We start from the raw sequence: 16,337 nt of genomic DNA on the forward strand, positions 1-16,337 counted from the left end.
AAAGCAATAAACCTATAACCCATCTCTCACATTTCTTTCATAAATAATCTCTGACGAAACATTTCTTTCTATCACACAATCTCCTTTTCCTAACAATTTGCCTCCTCTCCCAACTTCCAACTTTATAATTTAAGATATAAAAATTACATTTGCCACTAACCATACCTCAATGATCACAGACGCTATTGGCTGGAAAGGATTAACAGTAATCGGTTCTGGGTCCAACTCAGCAAGACCACCGTTTCCATCCAGTTCAGCCTGATCTCGTTCTCTTTCTTCCCTATCAAATGAAGAAAAAACAATTTGAATTCCTCACAAGAAGGTACTGAGCCATGTTTAAGAAAACTTTCAGTAAGTGTAAAGCTATTAAACTTTGTAATTTAAACATCTGAAAGTGGCTTTTAATTACGGAGTGTTTCAGGAATTCTTATGGTACTATGGAAACCCTGGTGGTGTAGTGGTTAAGTGTTAAAGCTGCTAACCAAAGGTCAGCAGTTCGAACCCACCAGGCACTCCTTGGAAATTCTGTGGGGCAGTTCTACTCTATCCTGTGAGTCAGAATCAACTTGACGGCAATGGGTTTGGTTTGGGTTTGGTTTTGATGCTACTATAAACCTTTACCCCCATGTAAATACTAATAATTTGAATTTTAGAAGAAAGACATACTGACAAAAATGATACTTCCCATTACTTTTTTATGTCAACAGTTCATGTTAATTACTTTGCCAAATGCAAGGAGCTTATCTTTATTAATTACCCTCCAAAATCAGTGCTGTCTCTCCACTGGTGCTGATATTAATAAGTTCTCTTATTAACGCTTTTCTTTAAGGCTGTGTCTTCTCATGAAAAGTATACTTGGGAGAACATCTTTTTAATCCAATGTATATTTTTATTTATACACAACCATGTTCAAACATATTTTATTTATTATACAAAAATAATGAAGCAGCATCATCTACAGATGATTACATAGAAGTATATGACAAAACACTAATATAAACTGAAACATTTTAAAGTTATATATCATATTTTAATTAGATAACAACTGTTGCATTTCTTTTTCTTTTTTTTTTGACAACCTCCAAATTTCCTACATTCGTAGTTTGTACATTCCACGTTCCGATTATTAGAGGATGAACCGGAACGCAAACAGATCAATATCCTAGGCACTAGTGAGCTGAAATGAACTGGTATTATTGGGCAAATCTGCTGCAAAACCCCTCTTTAAAGTTACTGTTAAAAAGAAAAGATGTTACTTTGAGGATTAAGGGGCACCTGACAAAAGTCATGGTATTTTCAATCGCCTCATATGCATGCAAAAGTTGGACAATGAATAAGGAGACCGAAGAACTGATGCCTTTGAATTACGGTGTTGGCAAAAAATATCGAATATACCATAAGCTGCCAGAAGAACAAATCTGTCCTGGAAGAAGTACAGTCAGAATGCTCCTTAGAAGCCAGGATGATGAGACGTCATTTCATGTACTTTGGACAGGATATCGGGGAGCCAGTCACTGGAAAAGGATGTCATGCTTGGTAAAGTAGAGGGTCAGCGAAAGAGAGGAAGACCCTCACTGAGATGGACTGACACAGTGGCTACAACAATGGGCTTAAGCATACCAGCAAGTGTGAGATGGCTCAGGACCCGGCAGGGTTTCATTCTGTTGTACCCAGGGTCGCTATGAGTCAGAACTGACTCAAAAGCAACTAACAACAATAACAACTGTTGCTTTGCATAACAGAAGTTCCCTTATATCACTCAGATTAAGTAAGTATTCCCATATTAGTTACCACTGTCTGTGATTTACAGGTAATGCTGCCTACATATGAAGAGCGACAAATTACCAAATCATACAGTTGACGACAGAGATTATTATAGATCTGCCACTAGACTAAAAGCATAGTATAGCTATGTAAATATTCATTAATATTATATTAACCAGATCATAGAAATAAATATCTTTTCATTCTGAACTTAACATGCCAAAACATGAAACTGTGCAATGTATTACTTCTGTGATCTCAAGCTTGTATCTGAGCTTTTGAGCTTCAGCCTTTCTACAAATGTAGAAAATAATACCTACCACATAAGGCTATTGCATTATATAAAGTAATTATATGTGAGCACTCTGTAAATGAATAAACTTATGGGACAGTCATTAATGTTACTTATTTATTAACAAGTAATTTCAGGTATCTAGTAACAATATCCACTCGTCTGTCAGTTTGTCGTACTATGGTGGCTTACATGTTGCTATGATGCTGGAAGCTATGCCACTGGTATTTCAAATGCCAGCAGGGTCACCTAAGATGGAGAGGTTTCAGTGAAGCTTCCAAACCAAGATACATTAGGAAGAAGGACCTGGCCATCTACTTCTAAAAAAACTGACCAGTGAAAACCTTATAAATAGCAGTGGAACACTGTATGGTATGCTGCCAGAAGACCACTTTCAGTATATGCTACCTGAATTTAGAGAACATTTCAAGAACTGATTTGAGGCAATGAACACTAATGACTGAAGACCAGATGAGTTGTGGGATGACACCAAGAACATCATACATGAAGAAAGCAAAAGGTCCTTAAAAAGTCAGGAAAGAAAAAACCAAAACAGATGTCAAGAGAGGCTCTGAAACTTACTCTTGAACGCAGAGCAGCTAAAGCAAATGGAAGAAATGAAGTAAAAGAGCTGAACAGAATATTTCAAAGGGCGGCTTGAAAAGACAAAGTAAAGTATTATAATGAAATGAGCAAACACCGGGAGCTAGAAAATCATAAGCGAAGAACACACTCAGTATTTCTCAAGCTGAAAGAACTGAAGAAAAAATTTAAGCCTTGAGTAGCAATACTGAAGGATGGTATGGGCAAAGTATCGAACAATACAGGAAGCATCAAAAGAACGTAGAAGGAGTACACAGAGTATTGCACCAAAAAGAATTGGGCAATATTCAACCATTTCACAAGTAAGCATATGATCAAGAACTGATGGTACCTGAAGGAAATTCAAGCTGCACTGAAGTCACTGTTGAAAAACAAAGTTCCAGGAATTGATGGAATACCAACTGAGATGTTTCAACAAACAGATGCAACACTAAAAGCACTCACTGGTCTATGCCAAGAAATCTGGAAGACACCTGCCTACGCAACAGACTGGAAGAGATTGATATTTGTGCCCATTCCAAACAAAGGTGATCCAACAGAATGCAGAAATTACTGAACAAAATATCATTAATATCACACACAAGTAAAATTTTGTTGAAAATAATTCAGAAAAAGTAGCAGCAGTACATTGTCAGGAAATTGCCAGAAATTCAAGCCAGATTCAGAAGAGGGCATGGAACAAGAGATATCATTTTTAATGTCAGATGGACCTTGGCTGAAAGCAGAGAATACCAAAGAGAGGTTTACCTGTGTTTTATTGACTAAGCAAAAACATTCAATTGTGTGGATCATAAAAAGTATGGATAACACTGAGAATAGAAATTCCAAACACTTTTAATGGTACTCATGCAGAACCTGTACAAAGACTAAGGGGCAGTTGTTCAAACAGAACGAGCAATACTGCATGGCTTAAAATAAGAAAAGTTATGTGTCAGGGTTGTATTCTTACACCATACTTACTCAATCTGTATGCTGAGCAAATAATCAGAGAAGCTGGGCTATATGAAGAAGAATGAGGCCTCGGAATTGCAGAATGAGTCATTAACAAGCTATGGTATGCTTTGACACAACCTTCCTTGCTGAAAGTGAAGAGGACTTGAAGCACTCACTGATGAAGATCAAAGACTATTTATTGCCTTCAGTATGGATTACATCTCAATATAAAGGAAAAAAAAATCTTCACAACTGGATCAACAAGCAATATCATGAAAAATGGAGAAAATATTGAGATTGTCAAGGATTTCATTTTACTTGGACTTAAAATCAACACCCATGAAAGCAGCAGTCAAGAAATCAAACCACACATTGCATTGGACAAATCTGCTGCAAAAGACCTCTTTAGAGTGTTAAAAAAAAAAAGACGTCACTTTGAGGATTAAGGTGGGCCTGACCAAAGCCATGGTGTTTTCAATCACTTCCTATGCACGTGAAACCTGGGCAATGAATAAGAAAGACTGAAGAAGAATTGATGTATTTGAATTACGGTGTTAGCGAAGAATATCAAATATACCATGAAGTGGCAGAAGAATGAAGAAATCTGTCTTGGAAGAAGTACAGCCTGAATGCTCCTTAGAAATGAGGATGGTGAGACTTCATCTCAAGTACTTTGGACAAGTTATCAGAAGGGACCCGTCCCTGGAGAAGGATATCATGTTTAGTAAAGTAGAGGGTGAGCGAAAAAGGGGACGAACCCTCAATGAGATGGACTGACACAGTGGTTGCAACAATGGGATCAAACATAGCAACAACTGTGATAATGGCATGTGTCTTAGTTACCCAGTGCTGCTGTAACAGAAATACCACAAATGGATGGCTTTAACAAACAGAAATTTATTCTCTCACAGTCCAGGAAGCTAGCAGTCCAAATTCAGGGCACTCGCTCCAGGAGAAGGCTTCCTCTCTCTGTCAAAAAGTCCTTGTCATCAATATTCTCCTGGTCTAGGAATTTCTCAGTGCAGGGACCCTGGGTCCTGACACTTCTTTCTTGGTGGTATGAGGTTCCCCTCTCCTCTGCTCACTTCTCTCTTTTATATCTCAAAAGAAATTGATTCAAGATTACAACCTAATCCTATGAATTGAGTCCTGCCTCATTAACATAACAGCTTTTAATCCTGTCTCATTAACATCATAGAGATTAGGATTTACAACATATAGAATAATCACATCAGATTGCAGAATGGCGGGGAACCACATAATACTGGCAATCATGGCCTAGTCAAGTTGACACACATATCTGGGGGACACAATTCAATCCATAACATTCCACCCTTTGCCCCCCACCCCAATTCATGTCCTTGCCACATGTAAAACACATTCACCCCATCATATCATTCAGGAATTCTTAAAGCAACTCTAAGTCCAAATTCCATTCTAGGGCAAAATTCCTCTTCATCTGTGAAATCTAGAATACCAGTTATTTGTTTCCAAAGCACAATGGTGGAACAGGGACAAAGTAGGACTTTCCATTACAAATGGAAGGAAAGGGATAACAGGCACCAAGCAAATCAGCAGAATACATTACATTAGCTCTCAGGGCTTGAAAATAATCCTCTGTTCTTTGAGATCATTTAAGCAATGGCCCTGCCCTCCAGACTCTGGGTGTTGGCCACATTCTCTGGATTCTGGGTGGAGGTCCCTCAGCCTTGGGCTTCAACTTTGCCTTCCAGTCTCACAGCAATTCTGCTCCTTCAGAATTGGGTGGTCCTATTTGCCTAGCCTGTGTGTCTGTGGTATCTGTTAGAGCAGCACCCCATTCCTGGTACCAAATTCTGCCTTAGTTATCTAGTACTGCTATAACAAATACAACAAGTGAATGGATTTAACAAAGAGAAAATTATTCTCTCACAGTCTAGGAGGTTAGCAGTCTGAATTCAGGATGCGCACTCCAGCGGAAGGCTTTTTGTCTTATCTGCGGGGAAGGTCCTTGTCATCAATCTTCCCCTGGTCTAGGAGCTTCTCAGCACAGGGAACCCAGGTCCAAAAGACGCGCTCTGCTCCTAACACTTCTTTCTTGGTGTATGAGGTCCCCCTCTTCTCTCTTTTATATCTCAAAAGAGACTGACTCAAGATACAACTTGGTCCTATAGATTGGGTCCAGCATCATTAACATAACTGCCTCTAATCCTGCCTCATTAACATCACAGACATTTACAATTTATAACACATAAGATAATCATATCAGATCGCAAAATGGTAGTCAACCACACAATACTAGGAATCATGGCCTGGCCAAGTCGACACACATTTTGGAGGGGCACAGTTCAGTTTATAACAGCTTGGGACCAGGCAGTGTTTCATTCTGTTGTACATACGGTCACTAAGAGTTGGAAGTAACTTGACAGCACCTAACAACAGCAACAATATACTTTTTACAAACCAGCAATAGTACATTGTAATGTTTTTCAAAAACAATGGAAATGAATATATAAACCAATTAGGTTGAATTTAAGAAACCGAACATACTTTTAATTACAGAAACTCTGTTCAACAGTGTGAGCCCTCATGGCGCAGTTGTTAAGAGCTTGTCTGCTAACTAAAAGGTCCGCAGTTCAAATCCAAAAGCCGCTCCTTGGAAACTCTATGGAGCAGTTCTACTCTGTCCTATAAGGTTGCGATGAGTCAGAATCGACTCAACGGAAATGGGTTTGGTTTGGTTTTGGTTTGTTCAATAGTACAGGCCTCAGACCATGACTGGCCTAGGAAAAGTCCGCCATCTAATGATACAGAATATATTTATATAAAAAGCAAAAAACTTAAAAAAAAAAAAAAAAAAGAATATTAGATGTCTTTTATCCAAGTCAAAGTTTTGTTTTGTTTTCTTAGGTGGTAAAGTAAGAGCAGTGTTCAAAAAGTGTGGCCACACATTTTAGTTCTACGAATATATGAAAGGAAGGTATACATCAGTGATTGGTTGTAGTGACCTTTTCTATCATGAAAACATACACTCAAATAGAAAACTAAAGATCCTCACGGGAACTAACACTCCATATCCACAGCTGCCAAAACTACTTATCCCCATGCTTTCTTTGATGCACCTAAAGAGATCCAAGTGAATGACTGCTCATGTTTTGAGCACACAGGGATAGAGAGCTATCTCTGTAAATATTAATTTCCTGTAAGTCCTATATTTGAATTAAATGAAAGATTACCAACAATCAGAAGATTTCCTTGATAGTGTAAGAAAGCACCTTAAAGAAGTACCCAAGGGTAGAGGGTTCTTGCCCACCAGGCTTGCAACTGAGGAAGGCCAATATATTACTTAGGTAGATGGAGGGCAACTTTGATCTTACAGGAGCTCACTTAAAAAACCTTCCCTGGACCTCCGATACTCCCCCACCATATAATAATCCAGTGGAAAAAGAAATTCTGAGATTCCCATTAAACTTCTTTTCAAATCTTAGCACTTTCATTTATCTTAAATATCTTCTTTCAGGTAACACATTTTTAAAAACCTGAAATAGTACAACTTAGTCTACTCTCTGACAAAACTAGTGAAAACCAGATTTTGCTTAACTTGATTCTTAAGTCTAGTAAAATTTATGTAAACATTATATTTAAAAAAATTAAACTTTGGCAAATTTAGTTTAAAGGTTTTCTTTCAGGCAACTTTTTTCTTTGTTGTGTGAGACTGTCCTGTGCACCACAGGATGTTTAGGAGCATCCTATTAGATACCAGTAACACCCTCTAACTCCTAGCCATGACAACTAAAAATATCTCCAGATATTCTGTCTGCTACGGAAGACAATCACCTTGTGGGCTGAGAGCCACTGAACTAAAGATACTCATGAGAAATAAGAGATATAATTCAAAAAATTCTAAGAAATAATAAATACATAACGAGTAAATCTAATAACTACTATAACACTATCAGGTGAACATAGAAATGTATAACCCAAACTTATACAGAGAAAAATATACTCAAAGAATAGAAATACCTACTTAGTGTTTCCCTTTATACATAAAAAGGAAAGTGAATAGATAAAACTCTTAATTTGTTCATAAAACTGTGGTATTTTTGGACTCTTCAAATGCATCGTGCTACAAATTTAAACGACTTACCTTTCTTCTCGCAATTTTCGCACTCGTTCAGCCCTTTCTCTTTTCTCTTGCTCCTCAAGAGCACGTTGTTCTGTTGTATCTTTCTGGATGCGTTCATTTAAGGCATCAAAGTCTCTTGCAATGATATGTAGGAGCCAGTAAAGGCCTTTTTTAATGGACTTGTCAATTTTCTTTCCATACCCCAAGACTGCTGAACAAGGTTCCTGAAACATAGGACTTGATGTGACTCAAAGATTAAATTAAAAAGTACTTCAGACAGATCTATCCATAAAGCATTAAGTATAATTACTAACATCAAATCAATCCATTTATATTAATGATATGGAGCACCTGTTTATTTAACTTACACTCTTCTGCAATAATCACTAACATTAATACACACGAGTTGAAATATTTTATGGATAGTTTTTTTATCTGTAAGCTATGGGAAATATCATGACAAGAAGTCTATAGTGTCATTTATAATTTTAAATAAGCTCAGTGGAAAATGAAATTGAACTGCCAGAAGAAAAATATCCTGACTTACAAAAATACCAGAAAGGTTTAATTCCTTACACCAGGGAATTTAGAGCAGTAAACATCCACTAAGATTGACAGCCAAATGATCATTTTATGAAACCAGAATAAATTATTAAATCCTCACTGTTCATTTTTCTTAAGGCTGTATTATAACTTGCCTGATATGACTGTTCAAAACTCATTATAAAATCCTTAACTGTTTAAATTTTATTATGTATAGTTTTTCTTTACCACTGCACAAAATTTATAACATGACACGTTGGTATAGCTTACAGGCCCTGTCAGCAATACCTTAAAACCTCATACAAAAAGCAAATTTCAAAATATTTGTAATCTTAAAGGATAGTTTATGGAAATCAATGACTATTAAACAGAAAACAAATATTACAATATTAAATAAATCAGTAGAACAGTGAGAGTGTGATTCCCTGAGTTAAAAAACAATTATGTTAAAAGGCTATTTTCTAACTGCCTGTCCCCTTTCATAAAAACTAAATTACAGTGAACATATTTCAAAGGATAGGGGAAAAAAAAAAAAAAAAAAACTTACTATCTGACATAGGCACTTGTGCTCATTGACCAATTTTTCCAGAGACAGACATTCAATCACATCAGCTTCTCCTAAAGCCCCTTCCTTGTCTTGCTTATTCGCTAACCTAAAGAGAAAAATGAGGTACCTTTACAGCAAACACATAATCAACAGTCACTTAATATTCTGACCATGTTCTTCCATTCCAAAGTCTTAATCCCACTGATTACGGAACACACTGGCTTTAGAAGATACTGTAACACTGATTTCATCATTTTTCTTTTATTATTGCTTACTTAAATTACATAAGAATTGGTCTATAAAAGTGACGTCAGGTAAAGAGGAGTATCAAGAAAACTTAATAGATAAGTATGCCAACAACAACAAAAAAAAAAAACAGAAAAAGAAGTGGACACTCTCCACAGCCCACAACCTATCAAATCCAACTTTCAGATTATGTTCTTATCTTCTTAAAAGACAGCATCGTGTTGTAAACGCCCAAATTTTGAGCTTGTAATATTTCAGCTTGTCTGCATTTCCAGTGTGTGAATGTGTCCACATAAATGTGCAATTTACTGGAGATGGGGCCATTTCTATGCCACCTGGTGTAACACTGGGCAGGAAAAAAAAAAAAAAAACTTCACTCATTAGGAACTAATTAGTTAAAAAAAAAAATTAGTTAGCAATAACAAAATTAAAAACTAAAATAAAACTCCTAAGGAAAGTAAGAATTACAACAAAATATTACTATTTGACTATCACATGGCAGAAGTCAAAAGCTTTAATAAAACACTGTGTTGGTCTGGATTAGATGGACTCTCTATTACCTAGCTTCAAAAATTACCACCATTATGCCATTTTGATCATCTACATACTTTCCATTGTCCCCCCTCAGTCATATCACTTCACCAAAAAAATTAAAAAAATAATAATTACCCCAATACCACTATCACATCTAACAAAATTAACAGTAAGTCCTTAAAATTATCCAGTTCATTCAATATCCCATGTCTTTTTACAAGTGTTATGCTCAAACCAGACACACTGACTAGATCTTTAACAGCTCCCTCCCCCAACACCAACTCTTCTCCCCCTGTGACATTTATCTGCAGAACAAGTCATTTTCCTACAGAATTTCCAACATTTGGGATTTGGCTGGTATCTTCCTCATCAGGTCATTTTACATACATACCCCACAAGGGCACTATTGAGAACTCATGGATTTAAAATATATTTACGTGTTTTCATCCATCGCAATTACTATTCATGTTGAGGGTCAAAGTTTCCCATATCTGGTCAGTGAGAGTCCCCTTTAGATTGGATCCTGTGTCCTTCTGATATAACTCCAATGGCCTTTGATAGTTTCTTTTCTCTCTCATGTAAAAAATGTCCTAGATCTGGAGTCTTTCATTTCTCTGAGAAGCCCTAGTTCCTTTCAGCGGGAAATTGTATTTTAAAGACCAAAATCTGGGTACTGCAAATATTCACTGCTACTGATTTGTCATTGCTTCTAAATCCTTTCATTAGACAAAGATAGGAAATACGTAGTTTTTCAGAAAAAAAAATTGACTTTTCTATTTCAAATCAAATATTATCAAGTGTTTAGTTAATGCCTTAGATTTTATTTTTATCTTTTTTCTGTTGAAAATTAGAGTTCCTAACACTAACATAATTATTTTCTTTATTCTATAATTTTTTTTTTTTAATATATGAAAGTTTCCATATAATAATACCAATATTATCACTAAAATAAAACTACTAAATGTAGGGTAAGATCTCTTTGTGGTTACTTTCATCTCTCAAGTATTTCCCACTAGAAATGCATAGTCAAGATACTGAGTTTTAAAATTATTTTTAAAAATGGTTCTCTGTGTGATTATGCCGCCACCTAGATAGCAGCTAGATTCAATTGTTCCAGGCTTTTTAGAGACAATTTTTGTTGCTGTAATTGTTTTTTCTTTTTTTAGGATTTAATCTTTAAAACATGTATATGCTTCCAAATTCAAAACTGTAAAAACAAGGCCATTTAGAAAAAACTCTCTTTCATCTCTGTGCCTTTCCTTCTCCCTATTCCTTCCATCCTCCTATAGGTAGCTTCATAAGTAGCATTGTTTCTTCTTTAAAATATAAGGGATACTTACTGCTATTGACTCATCATTGCTTCTGTACCAAAACCAAACCCAAACCCGTTTCCATCAAGTCAATTAAAACTCACAACGACCCTATAAATATATTCGTGTCTATATCTATATATTTATATCTACCCTTTTTTGTCCTCAAAAGTTAGCATACTGTAACACACTCTTCTACCATGCTTTTTAAAAATACTCAACAAATTCATGCTGTCGTAGTATAAATTTTCTTTATTATTTTTCCACATGCATAATGCCCCTATGTATCGACGTTTCATCATTTATTCAACCAGCCCTATGCTGAAGGACTTGGAGGTTGCTGCCAGCCTTTTGTTTTTACAAAGAGTGCTCTGATGAGTAAGTACGTTAAAATGTAATTTATTATTTTGGGAAACAGATTATAAGAAGTAGTGGATCTACTAAGTCAAAGAATAAAATGCAAATGTTGTTTAGGTAGATATAGCAATGCCCCACTTCCTACCTCCATCCCCCCTAAAAATCATAACAATTCAGGGAAAAAAAAAACGGAGAGTAAAGAAAATTTGGTAGAATGAAAGAAATTTCATTTCTAATTTTATGTACAAATATTTTCTCCCCGGTAAAATTCTGAATTCTTAACACATGTTGCTGAATCACTTTAGTCCTTCTATACTGAAAACTATGAAAGAAATTATTTTAAAAGTAGCATGCATAGTAAAAAGAAAAGTGGGGCGGAAGACTTAAAGGCAAGAGATCCTTTCTGGCTGGTCTAGTTCTGAAATTCTAGAATATTTTATAAGCTAAGACCTGTGGGATTTTTCAAAATAGGAAAGAATTCGGTCATTTTAAAGTAAATGGATCCATAAAAACTTTTACACCAGCTCTTTCCATTCTTATTTACCCTAAACTTTATATTTTTTTGCAAGTTTTTAGAACTTTAAAGAAATCAATACAATCTTTGTTTAAATGCAAACCTTTTTCTGTGAGTAATGTATTTTATATATAATGTATGACTGGAATTACAGAACCTGTGCCAAATACTCCATGTAAGTAGTTGAACAAGGACTTCCTGTTACCAGCTAGCTCCAATGGGCGTCTAACAGGCACAACCGGATTCCCCAAGTGTGAAGTAAGCAATCTGTTCTTTTTATATGATAATAACAGCAAAAGGACAAGTTTATCTACAACTTATTCGACCTCATTATTTGGCTTTCGACTAACCTAACCATATGAAAACCACTCAGAAATTAGCCTACGAACTTTACGATGGAGGTTTAAATAACTTGATCAAAACATTACACGAAATGATATTGAGATTTTCTCTCAAAGGCAGGACTCCAACACGGCAGGTGGAAAACCAACAAAAGGAGCAAGACAGAAAGGTAACTAAACCACTTTTTGTTGTTGTTGTTTACTTTTTAAGGTTAGATATCCATAGTCTGGAATCTGGTTATACTGTGACGTTTAAAAATAGCTCAACAGAAAATTAAAGTTACCTGTTTTTCTCAGATTTGGACAAGGGGAACAGGCAGCTGATTTGCTAAGAAATGTTACTGATATACTGAAAGGGATTTGGGTTTAGGGCTCTTAGAAACAGAGCACTGTGATAAAAATCAACATTAGAGGAAAGAACTTTTTTTTTTAAAAAGTCCTTAACAAAACAACTTCTCATTTTGGAAACACCAGAAAGCCAGATCCTATAAAAACAAAGGTAAAATTCTTTCTTTTATAAATCTTTTATAAGCAGTCTATAAATTAACCATACTGGGTATGCTTAAAGAACACTTCTACTTTTAACTATGAAAAGCTTATGCCCAAATCTGACACATATGTAACCTTTAAAACTTTTAAAATCATTTTGAGAAAATTAGAATGTAATCTTATGGTAAGAGGACTGCTACAAAATATCAAAATGCCCAGTAACCATTTTAATGGCTCAGCTAGTGAAATGGAAATACTTAAATAATAAAACTTAATATAAACATTACATTTGATTTGACATTTTGAAACATTTAAGTCAGCACAATTTAAATGCAACATATATAGGTAAGCTTATGTTCAAAATTAAACAAGAAATGCTTAATCTAAATGTGTTTTATTTTTTGAGATTTCTTCAAAGTTATAATTGTTACCATGTTAGAATTCAATAAATATCTCATTTCAAATCAAAATAACAGTGACACGTAATAAGTATTTTAAGGGTGGACCTGTTGGTCATGTAATACTCAGGATTAATAACATGTTCTCTTAATGGCTACAAAGTTTTACATTTAACATAAAAACCATTCATACACACACGTATACATAGAAACCCGTTGCCATCCAGTCAATTGTGACTCATAGTGTATATCTCATAGTGCATATAGCTTACTTTAATCAGGTAAGTGAAATTTCAAAATTAAATAAGAATCTTAATATTAAAAAAAAAATCTTAGCATTTTATAGTGTTATATTTATCTACACTAAATAAAAACAGAATAAAAAAGCATTTAAAGACTACATTACAAAAAATGTTGGAAAACTTAAAGAATATATAGAATTTACAGTATTTTTTTGTTTTCAGAAGTTACTCTTTTGTCCTTGCTTAAGTAGCTGAAGAGGTTAATATTTCAGTATGATCAGCTTCTTTCACCTTCAACTAGGGAAATGTTGCAAACTGTTTTGTGTACTACAAGAGTACTCTACTTCATGCTGGATAAAAACTAGTTATATATTTCTTGAATTATGTTACTTAATCATCATAATAACTACTAAAAGGAATTTTTTTACTTAAAAAAAACTATTAATCTATGAAGTATCTATCCCAGGACATATTGCTTAAAGTACTCAGTAATTTTTAGTTATATTTCTATCCCCAGGAATACTTCCTATCTATAATGGGGTGGAGAACCTTTTATTTGAGTCATACAGGTTTGCTTTTCAATTCCCCAGAGCAAACTGTCAGTAGTGATTACCATATGTATAAAGTAGTATTCTAGCTTCCTTTTTTCAAATATGTTTAAGCTCAAAGACATACTCAGTTGCTGCTGGTAGAATTAAAGCTGTATAGGAATAAAATATGCAAAACGATTCATATTTGGTGACTACCCTTCCAATATTAAAAAATAAATTTATGGTACAAAAAAAGATGGCATAAGATGGTGGTCTCATCAATTCCACCTAGCCTAACCAATTAAATGCTTTCACAACTACAAGCTTAAAATTTTTAGCCTACCTGAACTCTGTCCACGTCTTCTGGAAGCCACTTTTAAATTCTAATATGCTTAGATATCGCATTTTCCTTAACATTCTAATTTGTAAAGATATAAGATCAAGAAACTAAATTGGAAATCATTATACATACAGTTATGAGTATTCAACTACTAAAAAATGTAATTTATACACATCAGGTAAATGCATATTAAGTCAAGTTCAGCAGAGATGAACGAGGAATTGGGGATCATCCTAAACTATGTTTACTCTGCAAAGACTTTAGAAACCCTGGTGGCGCAGTGGTTAAGTGCTACGGCTGCTAACCAAAAGGTCGGCAGTTCAAATCCACCAGGCACTCCTTGGAAACTCTATGGGGCAGTTCTACTCTGTCCTATAGAGTCGCTATGAGCTGGAATTGACTCAATGGCAACGAGTTTAGTTTGATTTGGCAAAGACTTTCAAGATATCCAGTCAAGATGTACAGACAAAATTTTCCCCTCCTTCAAAACACAGAGAAATGTTTCACATAATCTTCAAGAAAGAAAGAAGACAACTTTAAAAAAACACCATTAAATTTGAATGAAAGGAAAATTTTCAGGTGCCAGAAATTAAGAGGGTACACATTCATAGTCAAAGTGGAGAATGGGAAATGAAGCCAGCTCCACTACGCTACTAGAAGCAAACACTACACCTTGGAGTCTGTGGTTTAGGATTTGTGCATAACAGGGAAATGGAATTGGATTTCCCAGATGAAGTAATGAACTAGGAAAAACAGTACATGATCTGCATGCAGAGACAGAAAAAGCTTTGTTGCCTTGCCCAAGATTACAGTAGGGAGGAAGCTACTCCCTCTCTGGGCTATAAAAATCACTGAAAAAAGTCAGGCCAATATTTATACTTCCTGGGCTACAACGGGCAAATTTCAGGCAACCCTAGTAGTGACAACCATAAAAACCGCCTCAGAAGGACGTACTCATACTGCAGTGCACCTGGGGCATTCTTATGTAACGTAATTCTCCACTGAAGTTGGACTACTGACAAAGTTGACGAAATACCCAAGAAGACCTACATCTAAGCGAATGTCAGCAATTACCAGGGAATTTATTCCTGAGAAACCAGAAGTAACCTAACAATATAAGGGATCTTTAATATAAATATATGTTAAATGTTCAAGAGAAATAAATGAAGACATAAGATCCAAAATAAACAAAGTATAAACTTTATAGTTGACTTAATAGAAACACAGATCTCTACAATATGTATGTCATGACATATAGCACTGACAAGAAATCTGACTATTTCTGTCTCTTTATTATCAATCACTAACTTACAGGACTCTAAAGAAAAAGAGACTCAGGATATTTACTTGTTTTGCCATTAAATTTGTTAAGATTAATAAATATAAAATACACAGTAATACATTGAAGACTTCCTTAAACTCTTTTAGTCAAATACAGAAGTGTGTATGCCTTCAGGAAACTGTTTCCAAGGCCAAAACTCAGGAAAAGACAACCTTTAAAGAAGTCACTGTCAAATATCTTGGTTTCCAAAATCAGTGACAGTAAAATTCACTTTCCCAAAAAGCACTCCTCAAAGGTATTCTGTGCTGCAATATCAATTGGAAATGTTCTATTTAAAAAAAAAAAAAAAAAGATTAACTACACTATTTCAAAAAAAGGCTTTTGATTACACTGATAACTTATGTCTAATTTTAAATAAAGATCTGCCCAGTCATAAAAATAGAGAGGCAGTTGTTTCCAGGTTTGTTCCAAGCCATGCAACCAAAGTGAAAGACATACTTTAGTTTTTCTTTTTTTATTCTATTTTTTTTTATTAACTTTTATTGAGCTTCAAGTGAACGTTTACAAATCAAGTCAGTCTGTCACATATAAGTTAATATACATCTTACTCCGTACTCCCACTTGCTCTCCCCCTAATGAGTCAGCCCTTCCAGTCTCTCCTTTCGTGAAAACTTTGGCAGCCTCCCACTCTCTCTATCCTCCCATCCCCCCTCCAGACAGGAGATGCCAACACAGTCTCAAGTGTCCACCTGATACAAACAGCTCACTCTTCATCAGCATCTCTCTCCCACCCACTGTCCAGTCTCTTTCATGTCTGATGAATTGTCTTCAGGGATGGTTCCCGTCCTGTGCCAACAGAAGGTTTGGGGACCATGACCGCCGGGATTCCTCTAGTCTCAGTCAGACCACTAAGTATAGTCTTTTTTTGAGAATTTGGTGTCTGCATCCCACTGATCTCCTGCTCCCT

At 35.4% G+C, this 16,337-nt stretch overlaps 1 protein-coding gene across 2 annotated transcripts in view; it reads right to left on the bottom strand.

The window, feature by feature from the left end:
- ARL13B (ADP ribosylation factor like GTPase 13B) overlaps positions 1 to 16,337 on the bottom strand; it is a 90,734-nt gene that overhangs the window by 14,819 nt on the left and 59,578 nt on the right. For both annotated transcript variants that reach the window (XM_010590392.3, XM_010590391.3), the window contains exons 4-6: positions 8,788 to 8,893; positions 7,719 to 7,921; positions 166 to 280 (exon numbers count right to left, since the gene is read on the bottom strand). In XM_010590392.3, coding sequence (XP_010588694.1) covers positions 166 to 280; positions 7,719 to 7,921; positions 8,788 to 8,893 — 424 coding nt within the window. The remainder of the gene's footprint in view (positions 1 to 165; positions 281 to 7,718; positions 7,922 to 8,787; positions 8,894 to 16,337) is intronic.

The sequence above is a fragment of the Loxodonta africana genome, chromosome 20, assembly GCF_030014295.1.
Source record: "Loxodonta africana isolate mLoxAfr1 chromosome 20, mLoxAfr1.hap2, whole genome shotgun sequence".
NCBI lineage: Eukaryota > Metazoa > Chordata > Mammalia > Proboscidea > Elephantidae > Loxodonta > Loxodonta africana.